The 22,828-nt window shown below is 48.4% G+C and overlaps 1 protein-coding gene across 3 annotated transcripts in view; it reads left to right on the top strand.

Moving 5' to 3' along the window:
* The window catches only part of LOC121555676 (small G protein signaling modulator 2), a 158,640-nt gene extending 136,589 nt beyond the window's left edge, over positions 1–22,051 (top strand). For all 3 annotated transcript variants that reach the window (XM_041869505.2, XM_041869504.2, XM_041869503.2), the window contains 2 exons: positions 20,689–20,856; positions 21,146–22,051. In XM_041869505.2, coding sequence (XP_041725439.1) covers positions 20,689–20,856; positions 21,146–21,234 — 257 coding nt within the window. In that variant the 3' untranslated portion in view covers positions 21,235–22,051. The remainder of the gene's footprint in view (positions 1–20,688; positions 20,857–21,145) is intronic.
* Positions 22,052–22,828: the final 777 nt, after the last annotated feature.

Raw genomic sequence — 22,828 nt, 5'->3', positions numbered from 1 at the left:
GCTTTATGTGACGTACCAGGAGTGTTACCAACCATGGCTCTGTCTTCAGTAGGGAGCTTAATGTGACGTGTACCAGGAGTGTTACCAACCATGGCTCTGTCTTCAGTAGGGAGCTTTATGTGACGTGCCAGGAGTGTTACCAACCATGGCTCTGTCTTCAGTAGGGAGCTTTATGTGACGTGTACCAGGAGTGTTACCAACCATGGCTCTGTCTTCAGTAGGGAGCTTTATGTGACGTGTACCAGGAGTGTTACCAACCATGGCTCTGTCTTCAGTAGGGAGCTTTATGTGACGTGTGCCAGGAGTGTTACCAACCATGGCTCTGTCTTCAGTAGGGAGCTTTATGTGACATGTACCAGAGTGTTACCAACCATGGCTCTGTCTTCAGTAGGGAGCTTTATGTGACATGTACCAGGAGTGTTACCAACCATGGCTCTGTCTTCAGTAGGGAGCTTTATGTGACATGTACCAGGAGTGTTACCAACCATGGCTCTGCCTTCAGTAGGGAGCTTTATGTGACGTGCCAGGAGTGTTACCAACCATGGCTCTGTCTTCAGTAGGGAGCTTTATGTGACGTGTACCAGGAGTGTTACCAACCATGGCTCTGCCTTCAGTAGGGAGCTTTATGTGACGTGTACCAGGAGTGTTACCAACCATGGCTCTGTCTTCAGTAGGGAGCTTTATGTGACGTGCCAGGAGTGTTACCAACCATGGCTCTGTCTTCAGTAGGGAGCTTTATGTGACGTGTACCAGGAGTGTTACCAACCATGGCTCTGTCTTCAGTAGGGAGCTTTATGTGACGTGCCAGGAGTGTTACCAACCATGGCTCTGTCTTCAGTAGGGAGCTTTATGTGACGTGTACCAGGAGTGTTACCAACCATGGCTCTGTCTTCAGTAGGGAGCTTTATGTGACGTGTACCAGGAGTGTTACCAACCATGGCTCTGTCTTCAGTAGGGGAGCTTTATGTGACGTGTACCAGGAGTGTTACCAACCATGGCTCTGTCTTCAGTAGGGAGCTTTATGTGACGTGTACCAGGAGTGTTACCAACCATGGCTCTGTCTTCAGTAGGGAGCTTTATGTGACGTGCCAGGAGTGTTACCAACCATGGCTCTGTCTTCAGTAGGGAGCTTTATGTGACGTGTACCAGGAGTGTTACCAGCCATGGCTCTGTCTTCAGTAGGGAGCTTTATGTGACGTGTACCAGGAGTGTTACCAACCATGGCTCTGTCTTCAGTAGGGAGCTTTATGTGACGTACCAGGAGTGTTACCAACCATGGCTTTGTTTTCAGTAGGGGAGCTTTAATGTGACGTGCCAGGAGTGTTACCAACCATGGCTCTGTCTTCAGTAGGGAGCTTTATGTGACGTGTACCAGGAGTGTTACCAACCATGGCTCTGTCTTCAGTAGGGAGCTTTATGTGACGTGTACCAGGAGTGTTACCAACCATGGCTCTGTCTTCAGTAGGGAGCTTTATGTGACGTGTGCCAGAGTGTTACCAACCATGGCTCTGTCTTCAGTAGGGAGCTTTATGTGACATGTACCAGGAGTGTTACCAACCATGGCTCTGTCTTCAGTAGGGAGCTTTATGTGACATGTACCAGGAGTGTTACCAACCATGGCTCTGTCTTCAGTAGGGAGCTTTATGTGACATGTACCAGGAGTGTTACCAACCATGGCTCTGCCTTCAGTAGGGAGCTTTATGTGACGTGCCAGGAGTGTTACCAACCATGGCTCTGTCTTCAGTAGGGAGCTTTATGTGACGTGTACCAGGAGTGTTACCAACCATGGCTCTGCCTTCAGTAGGGAGCTTTATGTGACGTGCCAGGAGTGTTACCAACCATGGCTCTGTCTTCAGTAGGGAGCTTTATGTGACGTGTACCAGAGTGTTACCAACCATGGCTCTGTCTTCAGTAGGGAGCTTTATGTGACGTGTACCAGGAGTGTTACCAACCATGGCTCTGTCTTCAGTAGGGAGCTTTATGTGACGTGTACCAGGAGTGTTACCAACCATGGCTCTGTCTTCAGTAGGGAGCTTTACGTGACGTGTACCAGGAGCGTTACCAACCATGGCTCTGTCTTCAGTAGGGAGCGTTATGTGACGTGTACCAGGAGTGTTACCAACCATGGCTCTGTCTTCAGTAGGGAGCGTTATGTGACATGTACCAGGAGTGTTACCAACCATGGCTCTGTCTTCAGTAGGGAGCTTTATGTGACGTGCCAGGAGTGTTACCAACCATGGCTCTGTCTTCAGTAGGGAGCTGTATGTGATGTACCAGGAGTGTTACCAACCATGGCTCTGTCTTCAGTAGGGAGCTTTATGTGACGTACCAGGAGTGTTACCAACCATGGCTCTGTCTTCAGTAGGGAGCTTTATGTGATGTACCAGGAGTGTTACCAACCATGGCTCTGTCTTCAGTAGGGAGCTTTATGTGACGTGTACCAGGAGTGTTACCAACCATGGCTCTGTCTTCAGTAGGGAGCTTTATGTGATGTGCCAGGAGTGTTACCAACCATGGCTCTGTCTTCAGTAGGGAGCTTTATGTGACGTGTACCAGGAGTGTTACCAACCATGGCTCTGTCTTCAGTAGGGAGCTTTATGTGACGTGCCAGGAGTGTTACCAACCATGGCTCTGTCTTCAGTAGGGAGCTTTATGTGACGTGTACCAGGAGTGTTACCAACCATGGCTCTGTCTTCAGTAGGGAGCTTTATGTGACGTGTACCAGGAGTGTTACCAACCATGGCTCTGTCTTCAGTAGGGAGCTTTATGTGACGTGCCAGGAGTGTTACCAACCATGGCTCTGTCTTCAGTAGGGAGCTTTATGTGACGTGTACCAGGAGTGTTACCAACCATGGCTCTGTCTTCAGTAGGGGAGCTTTATGTGACGTGCCAGGAGTGTTACCAACCATGGCTCTGTCTTCAGTAGGGAGCTTTATGTGACGTGTACCAGGAGTGTTACCAACCATGGCTCTGTCTTCAGTAGGGAGCTTTATGTGACGTGTACCAGGAGTGTTACCAACCATGGCTCTGTCTTCAGTAGGGAGCTTTATGTGACGTGTACCAGGAGTGTTACCAACCATGGCTCTGTCTTCAGTAGGGGAGCTTTATGTGACGTGTACCAGGAGTGTTACCAACCATGGCTCTGTCTTCAGTAGGGAGCTTTATGTGACGTGCCAGGAGTGTTACCAACCATGGCTCTGTCTTCAGTAGGGAGCTTTATGTGACGTACCAGGAGTGTTACCAACCATGGCTCTGTCTTCAGTAGGGAGCTTTATGTGACGTACCAGGAGTGTTACCAACCATGGCTCTGTCTTCAGTAGGGAGCTTTATGTGATGTACCAGGAGTGTTACCAACCATGGCTCTGTCTTCAGTAGGGAGCTTTATGTGACGTGTACCAGGAGTGTTACCAACCATGGCTCTGTCTTCAGTAGGGAGCTTTATGTGATGTGCCAGGAGTGTTACCAACCATGGCTCTGTCTTCAGTAGGGAGCTTTATGTGACGTGTACCAGGAGTGTTACCAACCATGGCTCTGTCTTCAGTAGGGAGCTTTATGTGACGTGCCAGGAGTGTTACCAACCATGGCTCTGTCTTCAGTAGGGAGCTTTATGTGACGTGTACCAGGAGTGTTACCAACCATGGCTCTGTCTTCAGTAGGGAGCTTTATGTGACGTGTACCAGGAGTGTTACCAACCATGGCTCTGTCTTCAGTAGGGAGCTTTATGTGACGTGCCAGGAGTGTTACCAACCATGGCTCTGTCTTCAGTAGGGGAGCTTTATGTGACGTGTACCAGGAGTGTTACCAACCATGGCTCTGTCTTCAGTAGGGAGCTTTATGTGACGTGCCAGGAGTGTTACCAACCATGGCTCTGTCTTCAGTAGGAGCTTTATGTGACGTGTACCAGGAGTGTTACCAACCATGGCTCTGTCTTCAGTAGGGAGCTTTATGTGACGTGTACCAGGAGTGTTACCAACCATGGCTCTGTCTTCAGTAGGGAGCTTTATGTGACGTACCAGGAGTGTTACCAACCATGGCTCTGTCTTCAGTAGGGAGCTTAATGTGACGTGTACCAGGAGTGTTACCAACCATGGCTCTGTCTTCAGTAGGGAGCTTTATGTGACGTGCCAGGAGTGTTACCAACCATGGCTCTGTCTTCAGTAGGGAGCTTTATGTGACGTGTACCAGGAGTGTTACCAACCATGGCTCTGTCTTCAGTAGGGAGCTTTATGTGATGTGTACCAGGAGTGTTACCAACCATGGCTCTGTCTTCAGTAGGGAGCTTTATGTGACGTGTGCCAGGAGTGTTACCAACCATGGCTCTGTCTTCAGTAGGGAGCTTTATGTGACATGTACCAGGAGTGTTACCAACCATGGCTCTGTCTTCAGTAGGGAGCTTTATGTGACATGTACCAGGAGTGTTACCAACCATGGCTCTGTCTTCAGTAGGGAGCTTTATGTGACATGTACCAGGAGTGTTACCAACCATGGCTCTGCCTTCAGTAGGGAGCTTTATGTGACGTGCCAGGAGTGTTACCAACCATGGCTCTGTCTTCAGTAGGGAGCTTTATGTGACGTGTACCAGGAGTGTTACCAACCATGGCTCTGCCTTCAGTAGGGAGCTTTATGTGACGTGTACCAGGAGTGTTACCAACCATGGCTCTGTCTTCAGTAGGGAGCTTTATGTGACGTGCCAGGAGTGTTACCAACCATGGCTCTGTCTTCAGTAGGGAGCTTTATGTGACGTGTACCAGGAGTGTTACCAACCATGGCTCTGTCTTCAGTAGGGAGCTTTATGTGACGTGCCAGGAGTGTTACCAACCATGGCTCTGTCTTCAGTAGGGAGCTTTATGTGACGTGTACCAGGAGTGTTACCAACCATGGCTCTGTCTTCAGTAGGGAGCTTTATGTGACGTGTACCAGGAGTGTTACCAACCATGGCTCTGTCTTCAGTAGGGAGCTTTATGTGACGTGTACCAGGAGTGTTACCAACCATGGCTCTGTCTTCAGTAGGGAGCTTTATGTGACGTGTACCAGGAGTGTTACCAACCATGGCTCTGTCTTCAGTAGGGAGCTTTATGTGACGTGCCAGGAGTGTTACCAACCATGGCTCTGTCTTCAGTAGGGAGCTTTATGTGACGTGTACCAGGAGTGTTACCAGCCATGGCTCTGTCTTCAGTAGGGAGCTTTATGTGACGTGTACCAGGAGTGTTACCAACCATGGCTCTGTCTTCAGTAGGGAGCTTTATGTGACGTACCAGGAGTGTTACCAACCATGGCTTTGTTTTCAGTAGGGGAGCTTAATGTGACGTGCCAGGAGTGTTACCAACCATGGCTCTGTCTTCAGTAGGGAGCTTTATGTGACGTGTACCAGGAGTGTTACCAACCATGGCTCTGTCTTCAGTAGGGAGCTTTATGTGACGTGTACCAGGAGTGTTACCAACCATGGCTCTGTCTTCAGTAGGGAGCTTTATGTGACGTACCAGGAGTGTTACCAACCATGGCTCTGTCTTCAGTAGGGAGCTTTATGTGATGTACCAGGAGTGTTACCAACCATGGCTCTGTCTTCAGTAGGGAGCTTTATGTGACGTGTACCAGGAGTGTTACCAACCATGGCTCTGTCTTCAGTAGGGAGCTTTATGTGATGTGCCAGGAGTGTTACCAACCATGGCTCTGTCTTCAGTAGGGAGCTTTATGTGACGTGTACCAGGAGTGTTACCAACCATGGCTCTGTCTTCAGTAGGGGAGCTTTATGTGACGTGCCAGGAGTGTTACCAACCATGGCTCTGTCTTCAGTAGGGAGCTTTATGTGACGTGTACCAGGAGTGTTACCAACCATGGCTCTGTCTTCAGTAGGGAGCTTTATGTGACGTGTACCAGGAGTGTTACCAACCATGGCTCTGTCTTCAGTAGGGAGCTTTATGTGACGTGCCAGGAGTGTTACCAACCATGGCTCTGTCTTCAGTAGGGGAGCTTTATGTGACGTGTACCAGGAGTGTTACCAACCATGGCTCTGTCTTCAGTAGGGAGCTTTATGTGACGTGCCAGAGTGTTACCAACCATGGCTCTGTCTTCAGTAGGGGAGCTTTATGTGACGTGTACCAGGAGTGTTACCAACCATGGCTCTGTCTTCAGTAGGGAGCTTTATGTGACGTGTACCAGGAGTGTTACCAACCATGGCTCTGTCTTCAGTAGGGAGCTTTATGTGACGTACCAGGAGTGTTACCAACCATGGCTCTGTCTTCAGTAGGGAGCTTAATGTGACGTGTACCAGGAGTGTTACCAACCATGGCTCTGTCTTCAGTAGGGAGCTTTATGTGACGTGCCAGGAGTGTTACCAACCATGGCTCTGTCTTCAGTAGGGAGCTTTATGTGACGTGTACCAGGAGTGTTACCAACCATGGCTCTGTCTTCAGTAGGGAGCTTTATGTGACGTGTACCAGGAGTGTTACCAACCATGGCTCTGTCTTCAGTAGGGAGCTTTATGTGACGTGTGCCAGGAGTGTTACCAACCATGGCTCTGTCTTCAGTAGGGAGCTTTATGTGACATGTACCAGGAGTGTTACCAACCATGGCTCTGTCTTCAGTAGGGAGCTTTATGTGACGTGCCAGGAGTGTTACCAACCATGGCTCTGTCTTCAGTAGGGAGCTTTATGTGACGTGTACCAGGAGTGTTACCAACCATGGCTCTGTCTTCAGTAGGGAGCTTTATGTGACGTGCCAGGAGTGTTACCAACCATGGCTCTGTCTTCAGTAGGGAGCTTTATGTGACGTGTACCAGGAGTGTTACCAACCATGGCTCTGTCTTCAGTAGGGGAGCTTTATGTGACGTGTACCAGGAGTGTTACCAACCATGGCTCTGTCTTCAGTAGGGAGCTTTATGTGACGTGTACCAGGAGTGTTACCAACCATGGCTCTGTCTTCAGTAGGGAGCTTAATGTGACGTGTACCAGGAGTGTTACCAACCATGGCTCTGTCTTCAGTAGGGAGCTTTATGTGACGTGCCAGGAGTGATACCAACCATGGCTCTGTCTTCAGTAGGGAGCTTTATGTGACGTGTACCAGGAGTGTTACCAACCATGGCTCTGTCTTCAGTAGGGAGCTTTATGTGACGTGTACCAGGAGTGTTACCAACCATGGCTCTGTCTTCAGTAGGGAGCTTTATGTGACGTGTGCCAGGAGTGTTACCAACCATGGCTCTGTCTTCAGTAGGGAGCTTTATGTGACATGTACCAGGAGTGTTACCAACCATGGCTCTGTCTTCAGTAGGGAGCTTTATGTGACATGTACCAGGAGTGTTACCAACCATGGCTCTGTCTTCAGTAGGGAGCTTTATGTGACATGTACCAGGAGTGTTACCAACCATGGCTCTGCCTTCAGTAGGGAGCTTTATGTGACGTGCCAGGAGTGTTACCAACCATGGCTCTGTCTTCAGTAGGGAGCTTTATGTGACGTGTACCAGAGTGTTACCAACCATGGCTCTGCCTTCAGTAGGGAGCTTTATGTGACGTGTACCAGGAGTGTTACCAACCATGGCTCTGTCTTCAGTAGGGAGCTTTATGTGACGTGCCAGGAGTGTTACCAACCATGGCTCTGTCTTCAGTAGGGAGCTTTATGTGACGTGTACCAGGAGTGTTACCAACCATGGCTCTGTCTTCAGTAGGGAGCTTTATGTGACGTGCCAGGAGTGTTACCAACCATGGCTCTGTCTTCAGTAGGGGAGCTTTATGTGACGTGTACCAGGAGTGTTACCAACCATGGCTCTGTCTTCAGTAGGGGAGCTTTATGTGACGTGTACCAGGAGTGTTACCAACCATGGCTCTGTCTTCAGTAGGGAGCTTTATGTGACGTGTACCAGGAGTGTTACCAACCATGGCTCTGTCTTCAGTAGGGAGCTTTATGTGACGTGTACCAGGAGTGTTACCAACCATGGCTCTGTCTTCAGTAGGGAGCTTTATGTGACGTGCCAGGAGTGTTACCAACCATGGCTCTGTCTTCAGTAGGGAGCTTTATGTGACGTGTACCAGGAGTGTTACCAGCCATGGCTCTGTCTTCAGTAGGGAGCTTTATGTGACGTGTACCAGAGTGTTACCAACCATGGCTCTGTCTTCAGTAGGGAGCTTTATGTGACGTACCAGGAGTGTTACCAACCATGGCTTTGTTTTCAGTAGGGAGCTTAATGTGACGTGCCAGGAGTGTTACCAACCATGGCTCTGTCTTCAGTAGGGAGCTTTATGTGACGTGTACCAGGAGTGTTACCAACCATGGCTCTGTCTTCAGTAGGGAGCTTTATGTGACGTGTACCAGGAGTGTTACCAACCATGGCTCTGTCTTCAGTAGGGAGCTTTATGTGACGTACCAGGAGTGTTACCAACCATGGCTCTGTCTTCAGTAGGGAGCTTTATGTGATGTACCAGGAGTGTTACCAACCATGGCTCTGTCTTCAGTAGGGAGCTTTATGTGACGTGTACCAGGAGTGTTACCAACCATGGCTCTGTCTTCAGTAGGGAGCTTTATGTGATGTGCCAGGAGTGTTACCAACCATGGCTCTGTCTTCAGTAGGGAGCTTTATGTGACGTGTACCAGGAGTGTTACCAACCATGGCTCTGTCTTCAGTAGGGAGCTTTATGTGACGTGCCAGGAGTGTTACCAACCATGGCTCTGTCTTCAGTAGGGAGCTTTATGTGACGTGTACCAGGAGTGTTACCAACCATGGCTCTGTCTTCAGTAGGGAGCTTTATGTGACGTGTACCAGGAGTGTTACCAACCATGGCTCTGTCTTCAGTAGGGAGCTTTATGTGACGTGCCAGGAGTGTTACCAACCATGGCTCTGTCTTCAGTAGGGAGCTTTATGTGACGTGTACCAGAAGTGTTACCAACCATGGCTCTGTCTTCAGTAGGGAGCTTTATGTGACGTGCCAGAGTGTTACCAACCATGGCTCTGTCTTCAGTAGGGGAGCTTTATGTGACGTGTACCAGGAGTGTTACCAACCATGGCTCTGTCTTCAGTAGGGAGCTTTATGTGACGTGTACCAGAGTGTTACCAACCATGGCTCTGTCTTCAGTAGGGAGCTTTATGTGACGTACCAGGAGTGTTACCAACCATGGCTCTGTCTTCAGTAGGGAGCTTAATGTGACGTGTACCAGGAGTGTTACCAACCATGGCTCTGTCTTCAGTAGGGAGCTTTATGTGACGTGCCAGGAGTGTTACCAACCATGGCTCTGTCTTCAGTAGGGAGCTTTATGTGACGTGTACCAGGAGTGTTACCAACCATGGCTCTGTCTTCAGTAGGGAGCTTTATGTGACGTGTACCAGGAGTGTTACCAACCATGGCTCTGTCTTCAGTAGGGAGCTTTATGTGACGTGTGCCAGGAGTGTTACCAACCATGGCTCTGTCTTCAGTAGGGGAGCTTTATGTGACATGTACCAGGAGTGTTACCAACCATGGCTCTGTCTTCAGTAGGGAGCTTTATGTGACATGTACCAGGAGTGTTACCAACCATGGCTCTGTCTTCAGTAGGGAGCTTTATGTGACATGTACCAGGAGTGTTACCAACCATGGCTCTGCCTTCAGTAGGGAGCTTTATGTGACGTGCCAGGAGTGTTACCAACCATGGCTCTGTCTTCAGTAGGGAGCTTTATGTGACGTGTACCAGGAGTGTTACCAACCATGGCTCTGCCTTCAGTAGGGAGCTTTATGTGACGTGTACCAGGAGTGTTACCAACCATGGCTCTGTCTTCAGTAGGGAGCTTTATGTGACGTGCCAGGAGTGTTACCAACCATGGCTCTGTCTTCAGTAGGGAGCTTTATGTGACGTGTACCAGGAGTGTTACCAACCATGGCTCTGTCTTCAGTAGGGAGCTTTATGTGACGTGCCAGGAGTGTTACCAACCATGGCTCTGTCTTCAGTAGGGAGCTTTATGTGACGTGTACCAGGAGTGTTACCAACCATGGCTCTGTCTTCAGTAGGGAGCTTTATGTGACGTGTACCAGGAGTGTTACCAACCATGGCTCTGTCTTCAGTAGGGAGCTTTATGTGACGTGTACCAGGAGTGTTACCAACCATGGCTCTGTCTTCAGTAGGGAGCTTTATGTGACGTGTACCAGGAGTGTTACCAACCATGGCTCTGTCTTCAGTAGGGAGCTTTATGTGACGTGCCAGAGTGTTACCAACCATGGCTCTGTCTTCAGTAGGGAGCTTTATGTGACGTGTACCAGGAGTGTTACCAGCCATGGCTCTGTCTTCAGTAGGGAGCTTTATGTGACGTGTACCAGGAGTGTTACCAACCATGGCTCTGTCTTCAGTAGGGAGCTTTATGTGACGTACCAGGAGTGTTACCAACCATGGCTTTGTTTTCAGTAGGGAGCTTAATGTGACGTGCCAGGAGTGTTACCAACCATGGCTCTGTCTTCAGTAGGGAGCTTTATGTGACGTGTACCAGGAGTGTTACCAACCATGGCTCTGTCTTCAGTAGGGAGCTTTATGTGACGTGTACCAGGAGTGTTACCAACCATGGCTCTGTCTTCAGTAGGGAGCTTTATGTGACGTGTGCCAGGAGTGTTACCAACCATGGCTCTGTCTTCAGTAGGGAGCTTTATGTGACATGTACCAGGAGTGTTACCAACCATGGCTCTGTCTTCAGTAGGGAGCTTTATGTGACATGTACCAGGAGTGTTACCAACCATGGCTCTGTCTTCAGTAGGGAGCTTTATGTGACATGTACCAGGAGTGTTACCAACCATGGCTCTGCCTTCAGTAGGGAGCTTTATGTGACGTGCCAGGAGTGTTACCAACCATGGCTCTGTCTTCAGTAGGGAGCTTTATGTGACGTGTACCAGGAGTGTTACCAACCATGGCTCTGCCTTCAGTAGGGAGCTTTATGTGACGTGCCAGGAGTGTTACCAACCATGGCTCTGTCTTCAGTAGGGAGCTTTATGTGACGTGTACCAGGAGTGTTACCAACCATGGCTCTGTCTTCAGTAGGGAGCTTTATGTGACGTGTACCAGGAGTGTTACCAACCATGGCTCTGTCTTCAGTAGGGAGCTTTATGTGACGTGTACCAGGAGTGTTACCAACCATGGCTCTGTCTTCAGTAGGGAGCTTTACGTGACGTGTACCAGGAGCGTTACCAACCATGGCTCTGTCTTCAGTAGGGAGCGTTATGGACGTGTACCAGGAGTGTTACCAACCATGGCTCTGTCTTCAGTAGGGAGCGTTATGTGACATGTACCAGGAGTGTTACCAACCATGGCTCTGTCTTCAGTAGGGAGCTTTATGTGACGTGTACCAGGAGTGTTACCAACCATGGCTCTGTCTTCAGTAGGGAGCTTTATGTGACGTGTACCAGGAGTGTTACCAACCATGGCTCTGTCTTCAGTAGGGAGCTTTATGTGACGTGTACCAGGAGTGTTACCAACCATGGCTCTGTCTTCAGTAGGGAGCTTTATGTGACGTGTACCAGGAGTGTTACCAACCATGGCTCTGTCTTCAGTAGGGAGCTTTATGTGACGTGCCAGGAGTGTTACCAACCATGGCTCTGTCTTCAGTAGGGAGCTTTATGTGACGTGTACCAGGAGTGTTACCAACCATGGCTCTGTCTTCAGTAGGGAGCTTTATGTGACGTGCCAGGAGTGTTACCAACCATGGCTCTGTCTTCAGTAGGGAGCTTTATGTGACGTGTACCAGGAGTGTTACCAACCATGGCTCTGTCTTCAGTAGGGAGCTTTATGTGACGTGTACCAGAGTGTTACCAACCATGGCTCTGTCTTCAGTAGGGAGCTTTATGTGACGTACCAGGAGTGTTACCAACCATGGCTCTGTCTTCAGTAGGGAGCTTAATGTGACGTGTACCAGGAGTGTTACCAACCATGGCTCTGTCTTCAGTAGGGAGCTTTATGTGACGTGCCAGGAGTGTTACCAACCATGGCTCTGTCTTCAGTAGGGAGCTTTATGTGACGTGTACCAGGAGTGTTACCAACCATGGCTCTGTCTTCAGTAGGGAGCTTTATGTGACGTGTACCAGGAGTGTTACCAACCATGGCTCTGTCTTCAGTAGGGGAGCTTTATGTGACGTGTGCCAGGAGTGTTACCAACCATGGCTCTGTCTTCAGTAGGGAGCTTTATGTGACATGTACCAGGAGTGTTACCAACCATGGCTCTGTCTTCAGTAGGGAGCTTTATGTGACGTGCCAGGAGTGTTACCAACCATGGCTCTGTCTTCAGTAGGGAGCTTTATGTGACGTGTACCAGGAGTGTTACCAACCATGGCTCTGTCTTCAGTAGGGAGCTTTATGTGACGTGCCAGGAGTGTTACCAACCATGGCTCTGTCTTCAGTAGGGAGCTTTATGTGACGTGTACCAGGAGTGTTACCAACCATGGCTCTGTCTTCAGTAGGGAGCTTTATGTGACGTGTACCAGGAGTGTTACCAACCATGGCTCTGTCTTCAGTAGGGAGCTTTATGTGACGTACCAGGAGTGTTACCAACCATGGCTCTGTCTTCAGTAGGGAGCTTAATGTGACGTGTACCAGGAGTGTTACCAACCATGGCTCTGTCTTCAGTAGGAGCTTTATGTGACGTGCCAGGAGTGTTACCAACCATGGCTCTGTCTTCAGTAGGGAGCTTTATGTGACGTGTACCAGAGTGTTACCAACCATGGCTCTGTCTTCAGTAGGGAGCTTTATGTGACGTGTACCAGGAGTGTTACCAACCATGGCTCTGTCTTCAGTAGGGAGCTTTATGTGACGTGTGCCAGGAGTGTTACCAACCATGGCTCTGTCTTCAGTAGGGAGCTTTATGTGACATGTACCAGGAGTGTTACCAACCATGGCTCTGTCTTCAGTAGGGAGCTTTATGTGACATGTACCAGGAGTGTTACCAACCATGGCTCTGTCTTCAGTAGGGAGCTTTATGTGACATGTACCAGGAGTGTTACCAACCATGGCTCTGCCTTCAGTAGGGAGCTTTATGTGACGTGCCAGGAGTGTTACCAACCATGGCTCTGTCTTCAGTAGGGAGCTTTATGTGACGTGTACCAGGAGTGTTACCAACCATGGCTCTGCCTTCAGTAGGGAGCTTTATGTGACGTGTACCAGGAGTGTTACCAACCATGGCTCTGTCTTCAGTAGGGGAGCTTTATGTGACGTGCCAGGAGTGTTACCAACCATGGCTCTGTCTTCAGTAGGGGAGCTTTATGTGACGTGTACCAGGAGTGTTACCAACCATGGCTCTGTCTTCAGTAGGGAGCTTTATGTGACGTGCCAGGAGTGTTACCAACCATGGCTCTGTCTTCAGTAGGGAGCTTTATGTGACGTGTACCAGGAGTGTTACCAACCATGGCTCTGTCTTCAGTAGGGAGCTTTATGTGACGTGTACCAGGAGTGTTACCAACCATGGCTCTGTCTTCAGTAGGGAGCTTTATGTGACGTGTACCAGGAGTGTTACCAACCATGGCTCTGTCTTCAGTAGGGAGCTTTATGTGACGTGTACCAGGAGTGTTACCAACCATGGCTCTGTCTTCAGTAGGGAGCTTTATGTGACGTGCCAGGAGTGTTACCAACCATGGCTCTGTCTTCAGTAGGGAGCTTTATGTGACGTGTACCAGGAGTGTTACCAGCCATGGCTCTGTCTTCAGTAGGGAGCTTTATGTGACGTGTACCAGGAGTGTTACCAACCATGGCTCTGTCTTCAGTAGGGAGCTTTATGTGACGTACCAGGAGTGTTACCAACCATGGCTTTGTTTTCAGTAGGGAGCTTAATGTGACGTGCCAGGAGTGTTACCAACCATGGCTCTGTCTTCAGTAGGGAGCTTTATGTGACGTGTACCAGGAGTGTTACCAACCATGGCTCTGTCTTCAGTAGGGAGCTTTATGTGACGTGTACCAGGAGTGTTACCAACCATGGCTCTGTCTTCAGTAGGGAGCTTTATGTGACGTACCAGGAGTGTTACCAACCATGGCTCTGTCTTCAGTAGGGAGCTTTATGTGATGTACCAGGAGTGTTACCAACCATGGCTCTGTCTTCAGTAGGGAGCTTTATGTGACGTGTACCAGGAGTGTTACCAACCATGGCTCTGTCTTCAGTAGGGAGCTTTATGTGATGTGCCAGGAGTGTTACCAACCATGGCTCTGTCTTCAGTAGGGAGCTTTATGTGACGTGTACCAGGAGTGTTACCAACCATGGCTCTGTCTTCAGTAGGGAGCTTTATGTGACGTGCCAGGAGTGTTACCAACCATGGCTCTGTCTTCAGTAGGGAGCTTTATGTGACGTGTACCAGGAGTGTTACCAACCATGGCTCTGTCTTCAGTAGGGAGCTTTATGTGACGTGTACCAGGAGTGTTACCAACCATGGCTCTGTCTTCAGTAGGGAGCTTTATGTGACGTGCCAGGAGTGTTACCAACCATGGCTCTGTCTTCAGTAGGGAGCTTTATGTGACGTGTACCAGGAGTGTTACCAACCATGGCTCTGTCTTCAGTAGGGAGCTTTATGTGACGTGCCAGGAGTGTTACCAACCATGGCTCTGTCTTCAGTAGGGGAGCTTTATGTGACGTGTACCAGGAGTGTTACCAACCATGGCTCTGTCTTCAGTAGGGAGCTTTATGTGACGTGTACCAGGAGTGTTACCAACCATGGCTCTGTCTTCAGTAGGGAGCTTTATGTGACGTACCAGGAGTGTTACCAACCATGGCTCTGTCTTCAGTAGGGAGCTTAATGTGACGTGTACCAGGAGTGTTACCAACCATGGCTCTGTCTTCAGTAGGGAGCTTTATGTGACGTGCCAGGAGTGTTACCAACCATGGCTCTGTCTTCAGTAGGGAGCTTTATGTGACGTGTACCAGGAGTGTTACCAACCATGGCTCTGTCTTCAGTAGGGAGCTTTATGTGACGTGTACCAGGAGTGTTACCAACCATGGCTCTGTCTTCAGTAGGGAGCTTTATGTGACGTGTGCCAGGAGTGTTACCAACCATGGCTCTGTCTTCAGTAGGGAGCTTTATGTGACATGTACCAGGAGTGTTACCAACCATGGCTCTGTCTTCAGTAGGGAGCTTTATGTGACATGTACCAGAGTGTTACCAACCATGGCTCTGTCTTCAGTAGGGAGCTTTATGTGACATGTACCAGGAGTGTTACCAACCATGGCTCTGCCTTCAGTAGGGAGCTTTATGTGACGTGCCAGGAGTGTTACCAACCATGGCTCTGTCTTCAGTAGGGAGCTTTATGTGACGTGTACCAGGAGTGTTACCAACCATGGCTCTGCCTTCAGTAGGGAGCTTTATGTGACGTGTACCAGGAGTGTTACCAACCATGGCTCTGTCTTCAGTAGGGAGCTTTATGTGACGTGCCAGGAGTGTTACCAACCATGGCTCTGTCTTCAGTAGGGAGCTTTATGTGACGTGTACCAGGAGTGTTACCAACCATGGCTCTGTCTTCAGTAGGGGAGCTTTATGTGACGTGTACCAGGAGTGTTACCAACCATGGCTCTGTCTTCAGTAGGGAGCTTTATGTGACGTGTACCAGGAGTGTTACCAACCATGGCTCTGTCTTCAGTAGGGAGCTTTATGTGACGTGTACCAGGAGTGTTACCAACCATGGCTCTGTCTTCAGTAGGGAGCTTTATGTGACGTGTACCAGGAGTGTTACCAACCATGGCTCTGTCTTCAGTAGGGAGCTTTATGTGACGTGCCAGGAGTGTTACCAACCATGGCTCTGTCTTCAGTAGGGAGCTTTATGTGACGTGTACCAGGAGTGTTACCAGCCATGGCTCTGTCTTCAGTAGGGAGCTTTATGTGACGTGTACCAGGAGTGTTACCAACCATGGCTCTGTCTTCAGTAGGGAGCTTTATGTGACGTACCAGGAGTGTTACCAACCATGGCTTTGTTTTCAGTAGGGAGCTTAATGTGACGTGCCAGAGTGTTACCAACCATGGCTCTGTCTTCAGTAGGGAGCTTTATGTGACGTGTACCAGGAGTGTTACCAACCATGGCTCTGTCTTCAGTAGGGAGCTTTATGTGACGTGTACCAGGAGTGTTACCAACCATGGCTCTGTCTTCAGTAGGGAGCTTTATGTGACGTGTGCCAGGAGTGTTACCAACCATGGCTCTGTCTTCAGTAGGGGAGCTTTATGTGACATGTACCAGGAGTGTTACCAACCATGGCTCTGTCTTCAGTAGGGAGCTTTATGTGACATGTACCAGGAGTGTTACCAACCATGGCTCTGTCTTCAGTAGGGAGCTTTATGTGACATGTACCAGGAGTGTTACCAACCATGGCTCTGCCTTCAGTAGGGAGCTTTATGTGACGTGCCAGGAGTGTTACCAACCATGGCTCTGTCTTCAGTAGGGAGCTTTATGTGACGTGTACCAGGAGTGTTACCAACCATGGCTCTGCCTTCAGTAGGGAGCTTTATGTGACGTGCCAGGAGTGTTACCAACCATGGCTCTGTCTTCAGTAGGGAGCTTTATGTGACGTGTACCAGGAGTGTTACCAACCATGGCTCTGTCTTCAGTAGGGAGCTTTATGTGACGTGTACCAGGAGTGTTACCAACCATGGCTCTGTCTTCAGTAGGGAGCTTTATGTGACGTGTACCAGGAGTGTTACCAACCATGGCTCTGTCTTCAGTAGGGAGCTTTACGTGACGTGTACCAGGAGCGTTACCAACCATGGCTCTGTCTTCAGTAGGGAGCGTTATGTGACGTGTACCAGGAGTGTTACCAACCATGGCTCTGTCTTCAGTAGGGAGCGTTATGTGACATGTACCAGGAGTGTTACCAACCATGGCTCTGTCTTCAGTAGGGAGCTTTATGTGACGTGTACCAGGAGTGTTACCAACCATGGCTCTGTCTTCAGTAGGGAGCGTTATGTGACGTGTACCAGGTAGGGGTGGGCGATATGAGCTAAAATTCATATCACGATATTTTCCACTGTCCAGACGATATCGATATGATATCACGATATATGACGTAAAAAAATATGAATCACATTTTAATATCCCTTCTTGGTTAAATTATATTAGTTAAGGAAAAATATGTATTTGAACCTTATATAACCAGAAAGAGTGAGGCATTGGACCGTATGGACCTGAAAAGTTTTTATTTGTATTGTGCAAACATGCATTCCGTAAACATGAGGTAGGTAGGCCTATATATATATATATATATATATATATATATATATAAATTAGATATTAAGTAAAATTAAATAAAAAATAACAGGAGATAAAGAAAATAAGGTAATTACAAATTCAAATACGTGTGTTTGTTTTGGCTACGGTCCGTAGATATGTAAAAAACTAACCGTTTGAAACTAAACCTTTCAAGCCTCAACCATCAATTATCAACAATATCAACAAATCTTCACTAGAACTTTCTTCACAAGTTCCGTGCCAGGAATACCAGCATGTTGACTGTTTCTGGCTTTAGTGCTGCCCTGTGACATGTCACCACATTGCCCCCCAGTGCTGAATGCCCTCTCAGAGGGGGCACTTGTGGCAGGGATGCATAAGTATTTCTTTGCCAGACAACTCACACGTGGAAAATTAGATCCGTGAAATCGCCACCACTCCAAAGGATCAGACTCGCTGTCTGCTGCCGTTGCCAGAATGTAGCTATTCAGCTCTTGCTCAATGATCTGCCTCTCTGAACATGAGGCAGGTGCACTGCTGGTCTGCTTAAAGAAGCTCCCAAGGCTCTTCTTGGGCTTCTTGCCTGATTGATGAGCAGTGGAAGCTTCTTTCTCCCTGTCAGTGTGATCCTCTGCAAGAGACGATTTTCCCAGGGCTGTGTTCTCCACCAGGAGGGCTTCGGTCTCTGAGGCAGCTCTCACCTTAAAAAATGAAAATAATTAAACTTTATTTGTATAGCACCTTTCATACATAAAATGCAGCCCAAAGTGCTTTACATTTGAAGCAATAAAACAAGAACAAATGAATAAATACCTTAATGTCCTCCAGTTTCTCAGCGGACATGTACCTGGTCTTGAACCTTGGATCTAGAAAGGTAGCCATGGAGAGCAGCTCATCTGTTGCAGGGTCAGTGTACTTGTTATTCAAGTAATCAAGAACCTTGATCTTGATCTCTTTGGTCAGTTCTGTATCGTCCTTGCTCAGATTTAGAACCTCTGCATTTAACAGATTGATGACAGGCTTCAAATAGGACACGCTCACATACGCTTCTCCTGACAGGGCATCTGTAAAGTCCTGGAGTGGCTTCAGTGCTGCTGTGACTGATTCCAAGACCTGGATGTCTTGCCAGGTAGGTACAAGGTGCCGTGTCTTTTGTCCCCTGCCAGGACCTGTGTAATGGCCTTTTCCTGCTCCAGGACTCTTTCCATCATTTTCAGACGAGATCCCCACCTTGTCGGAGATTCTGTGATGAGCTTGTGCAGGGGCAGGCTTAGTTCATTCTGTGCTGTCATCAGGGCCTTCTGCTTTTTCCAGCTGTATGAGAACGTGCTAACCACCTTTTGCAAACCCCTGTGGCCCGGGAAATCGCACACCCCTGTGGCCCGGGAGCGTTTTTGGACACTCCTCTCTGGAAATTGGGAATAAGAAATCAAAATAATAGGGTGAAAAATAATCGAATCACAATACAATAATAATTAATAATAATGCATTTTTATATAGAAATCACAATACAATATAACTTTTAATCTTTGTTTGAGGATTTACGGCATTTACATTCAACTGTTACACATTTTACAAATCTGATGTGCTTAGATTTAGCCTACGGTACATGGCTGATGTGAGCTGTATTTTTTCTTAATAATAAGCATCATACAGGGTAGGCCTAGGCTACAGTCCTGAAACTTACCAATAGCATTGTGCAGCCTGTGTCCGAAACATCCAAGGTTTGCCCACTTGTTCAGCTGCAATGCCTTGATCATGTTCGATCCGCTGTCGGTCGTCATACAAACTTGACGCGACTCTTTTAATCCCCAGGACGACAGTATGTCCCTCAGCCCACCTGCAATTATTTCCCCGGTGTGGTCGTCTGGGAAATAAGACGTCTGTAGGCACTTACTTTTCAGTTTCCAGTCACCGTCTATGTAATGGATTGTGAGGCTTATATAAGGTTCTGTGGTACGACTTGACCATAGATCGGCAGTAGTGGAGAAGAATGGAATGTTATTTATCTCACTGTAAACTCTGTCCCAGCATTCTGTGTAAAGCTGTGGCAGGCATTTTTGGCTAAAATATTTGCGGCTCGGGATCTCATATCTTGGGTCCAGAGTTTGAATCAACTTTCTGAACCCCTCTTTCTCCACAGTTTGAATCGGTACCATGTCCTTCGCTATGTGATTTGTAATCGCAGCTGTGATGTCTATCCATTTTTTGCTCGTCTTCTCATAGCAAGTACCGGCAGCAAATGATGATATAATTGATTGTTGAGTGCGAGTCTGGCTTGTCTTCGGGCGAGCTCCTGGGCTTACTGTCTCACGCATTCTGGTGCATTGTTCATACTCACGGACATGTATGTTTTTAAGTGATTGAACAGGTTGGTCGTGTTTCCACCTTTTGCTAAGACAACACGACGACACAACTTGCATAGGGTAGTGTTTTGGTCGGGGTCGGAGATTTTAAAGCCAAACCAGTTCCAAACAACAGAGGTGCCCCCTTTCTTCTTAACCAATTTATCCTCCTGCTCTTGAGCAACATCAATTTCTGTGTTTTCGCTCATCCTGGATTGTAAAGTTTTCCCCCAATAGTTAACCTGCCTCCTAACTGCAGCTGCCTGCACACTTCTTTGTTGCTAGCACTACATGCGTGCAACAAGTGCATGCGACGTGCGCTCATAAAAATAGGTCAACATATTAACATACATTCTTTTATTCGTAAGAACCAAGAAAGGTTGGATAAAAAATAAAAAAAAAAGATGTAGCTACTTAGTACTATCACTCAGTTGAAATTTGGAACAAAAAAATATTGATGCAAAATTCGAATTTATGAATTCTGAATAAATCGCGGTATCCATGATATTGCTAAATCCATATCATGGCGCGGCACAATACCGGTTTTTACTATCAAACCGGTATATCGCCCACTCCTAGTACCAGGAGTGTTACCAACCATGGCTCTGTCTTCAGTAGGGAGCTTTATGTGATGTACCAGGAGTGTTACCAACCATGGCTCTGCACAGTAACTCAACTCTTTCTTTTTTTGTGTGTGGCACCTAGAAGTGGGACCATAGTACACTGGATTTCTGTATGACATTTCAGATTAAAATTGAAATACTTAAACTAAACTAAAATCAAATGTTATTTGTCACATGCTTGGTAAACAACAGGTGTAGACTAGCAGTGAAATGCTGACTAACGGTCCTTTTCCAACAATGTAGAGAGAAAGAACATAGAGAAATCATAGAAAAGTAAAACACTCAATAATAAAAGTGTGTGTGTGTGTATCTTCTCTCTGTGTGTGTGTGTGTGTGTGTGTGTGTGTGTGTGTGTGTGTGTGTGTGTGTGTGTGTGTGTGTGTGTGTGTGTGTGTGTGTGTGCGTGTGCGTGTGCGTGTGCGTGTGCGTGTGCGTGTGCGTGTGCGTGTGCGTGTGCGTGTGCGTGTGCGTGTGCGTGTGCGTGTGCGTGTGCGTGTGTGTGTGTGTGTGTGTGTGTGTATATATCTCCTCTGTGTTTGTGTGTGTGTGTTTGTGTGTGTGTGTATATCTCCTCTGTGTGTGTGTCTCCCCTCCAGAGATGCTGTACCAGGATGTGTTCTCAGTATGGGAGGTGATCTGGGTGGCCCCCCGTATCTCCTCTCAGCACTTCGTCCTGTTCCTGGCCCTGGCTCTGATAAAGGTCTACAGAGAGATCATCAGAGATAACACCATGGACTTCACTGACATCATCAAGTTCTTCAACGGTGACAGACAGACAGAGTCTGAGTCCCAAATGACACCCTATTCCCTATATAGTGCACTACTTTTGATCTGGCCCCTAGAGCTATGGTCAAAAGTCGTGCACTATGTAGGGAATAGGGTACTATTCAGGACCCCAACAAGGACGTGGTATAATGTGTTGCGATGAAGCAGAAAGGTGTAGGCAGATTGTGTGTGTGTATAAAACTATCTCCCTGACTTCCTGTGTGTGTGTGTGTGTGTGTGTGTGTGTGTGTGTGTGTGTGTGTGTGTGTTTGTGTGTGTATATAACAGAGATGGCAGAGCGTCATGACGTGCAGCACATCCTTCAGATCGCCAGAGAGCTGGTGCACAAGGTCCAGTCTCTCATCGAGAACAAGTGATCCAACTGAGGAGGAGGAGGAGAGGATGATGAAGAGGGCCAGAGGGAAGAGGAGGAGAAGAGGAGAGGAAGAGGGGAGCCAGATGCCATCACTGCACCCCTCGATCCACCCATCCATCCTCCGAACCTAGCACAGCTCCCTCTCTTACCCCTCTTTACCCCTCCCAAACCTGGGGAAGAGACAGAGACATGGGCCCTCTGTCCCTCCAGCCAGACCAGTGAAGGGTGAAGGCTCCAGGTGACCATCCTGGCATGGGTGCAGGAGAGAACAGTGGGAAAGGGATGCTGGCTGGGCCCAGGTTTAGATCTGGGTCCTGGTTCCAGTGCTAGGTCTGGGTCTAGGTCTGGTCCTAGTCTAGTTCCTGGTCTAGGTCTGGCCCTGGTTTGTAGATGTTGTTTACAAGCACCCGGCCACAGAATGCCATGGTTGGATGGTGGTTGCTGTCAGACGTGTGGAGTTGTCTGCATGCTGGTTAGTTTGATCACACTGTGACTGCCCCATCTTATTATTCTCCACTAAACTCCATTATCAGTACCCTTCTCCAGAGACCAGAGACCCCCTGCCCTCTCCATCACAAAGACCTCCTGCACTCTCCATCACAGAGACCAGAGACCCTCTGACCTCTCCATCACAGAGACCCTCTGACCTCTCCATCACAGAGACCAGAGACCCCCTGCCCTCTCATCACAGAGACCTCCTGCACTCTCCATCACAGAGTCCAGAGACCCTCTGACCTCTCCATCACAGAGACCAGAGACCCTCTGCCCTCTCCATCACAGAGACCAGAGACCCTTTGCCCTCTCCATCACAGAGACCAGAGACCCCCTGCCCTCTCCATCACAGAGACCAGAGACCCCCTGCCCTCTCCATCACAGAGACCAGAGACCCCCTGCCCTCTCCATCACAGAAAGCCAAGTATTTGATACCAATCAGTGAGCTTGAGATTCCTCCCAGTGTTGAATTGGACGATCAGCTAAATGCATGTGATATATGTGTGGCTTCATCAAGTGTAACTTTAGTGACACAACATTAGTGTGAATGACCAAGTAAGCCAGTAGCACAGAGGCTGGGGACAGGACAGTGTATAATACCAGGGTGCTCAGTGCACTACCAGTAGAGGCCTCTAGAGGGCCCTAGCCACTTATACAGGCTATTATGGATTCCCCTTACAGAGGAGATGAAGAGTTAAGAAGCCACGAAGAAGAAGCCTTTGTCTGTGACCAAATGGACTGTGCCAACTTTCACACCTTTTCATAAAGTATTTATACGACTATACACACATCAGCCTTGAAACTCTGTCTTGTGGTCCTGTTTTGATTGGTTAATAACCCTCTCTCCCCTAGAATGTTCCTCTCCTTATAACCTTGCTTTATTGTTCGTTGTTTTCTTGAATTCCTCAGATGTTGCCTTTATTATATACCAGTGTACTGTATATTCCAGCCCGATCCACTTTGTTGTGAGTGTTGCCCTTGTTGGTCCAATTACCCATGAAGCCCCCACCACTTCCCCAGTAGGGGCCAACACAGCTCTCCTTTGGGGGTGGGCTTCGTTGACTGGCAGATAGGTATTGGAATATAGCCTTTTCCTTCCCCTG

The sequence above is a fragment of the Coregonus clupeaformis genome, unplaced genomic scaffold, assembly GCF_020615455.1.
Source record: "Coregonus clupeaformis isolate EN_2021a unplaced genomic scaffold, ASM2061545v1 scaf0172, whole genome shotgun sequence".
NCBI lineage: Eukaryota > Metazoa > Chordata > Actinopteri > Salmoniformes > Salmonidae > Coregonus > Coregonus clupeaformis.
This window is presented reverse-complemented; position numbering and strand designations above follow the sequence as displayed.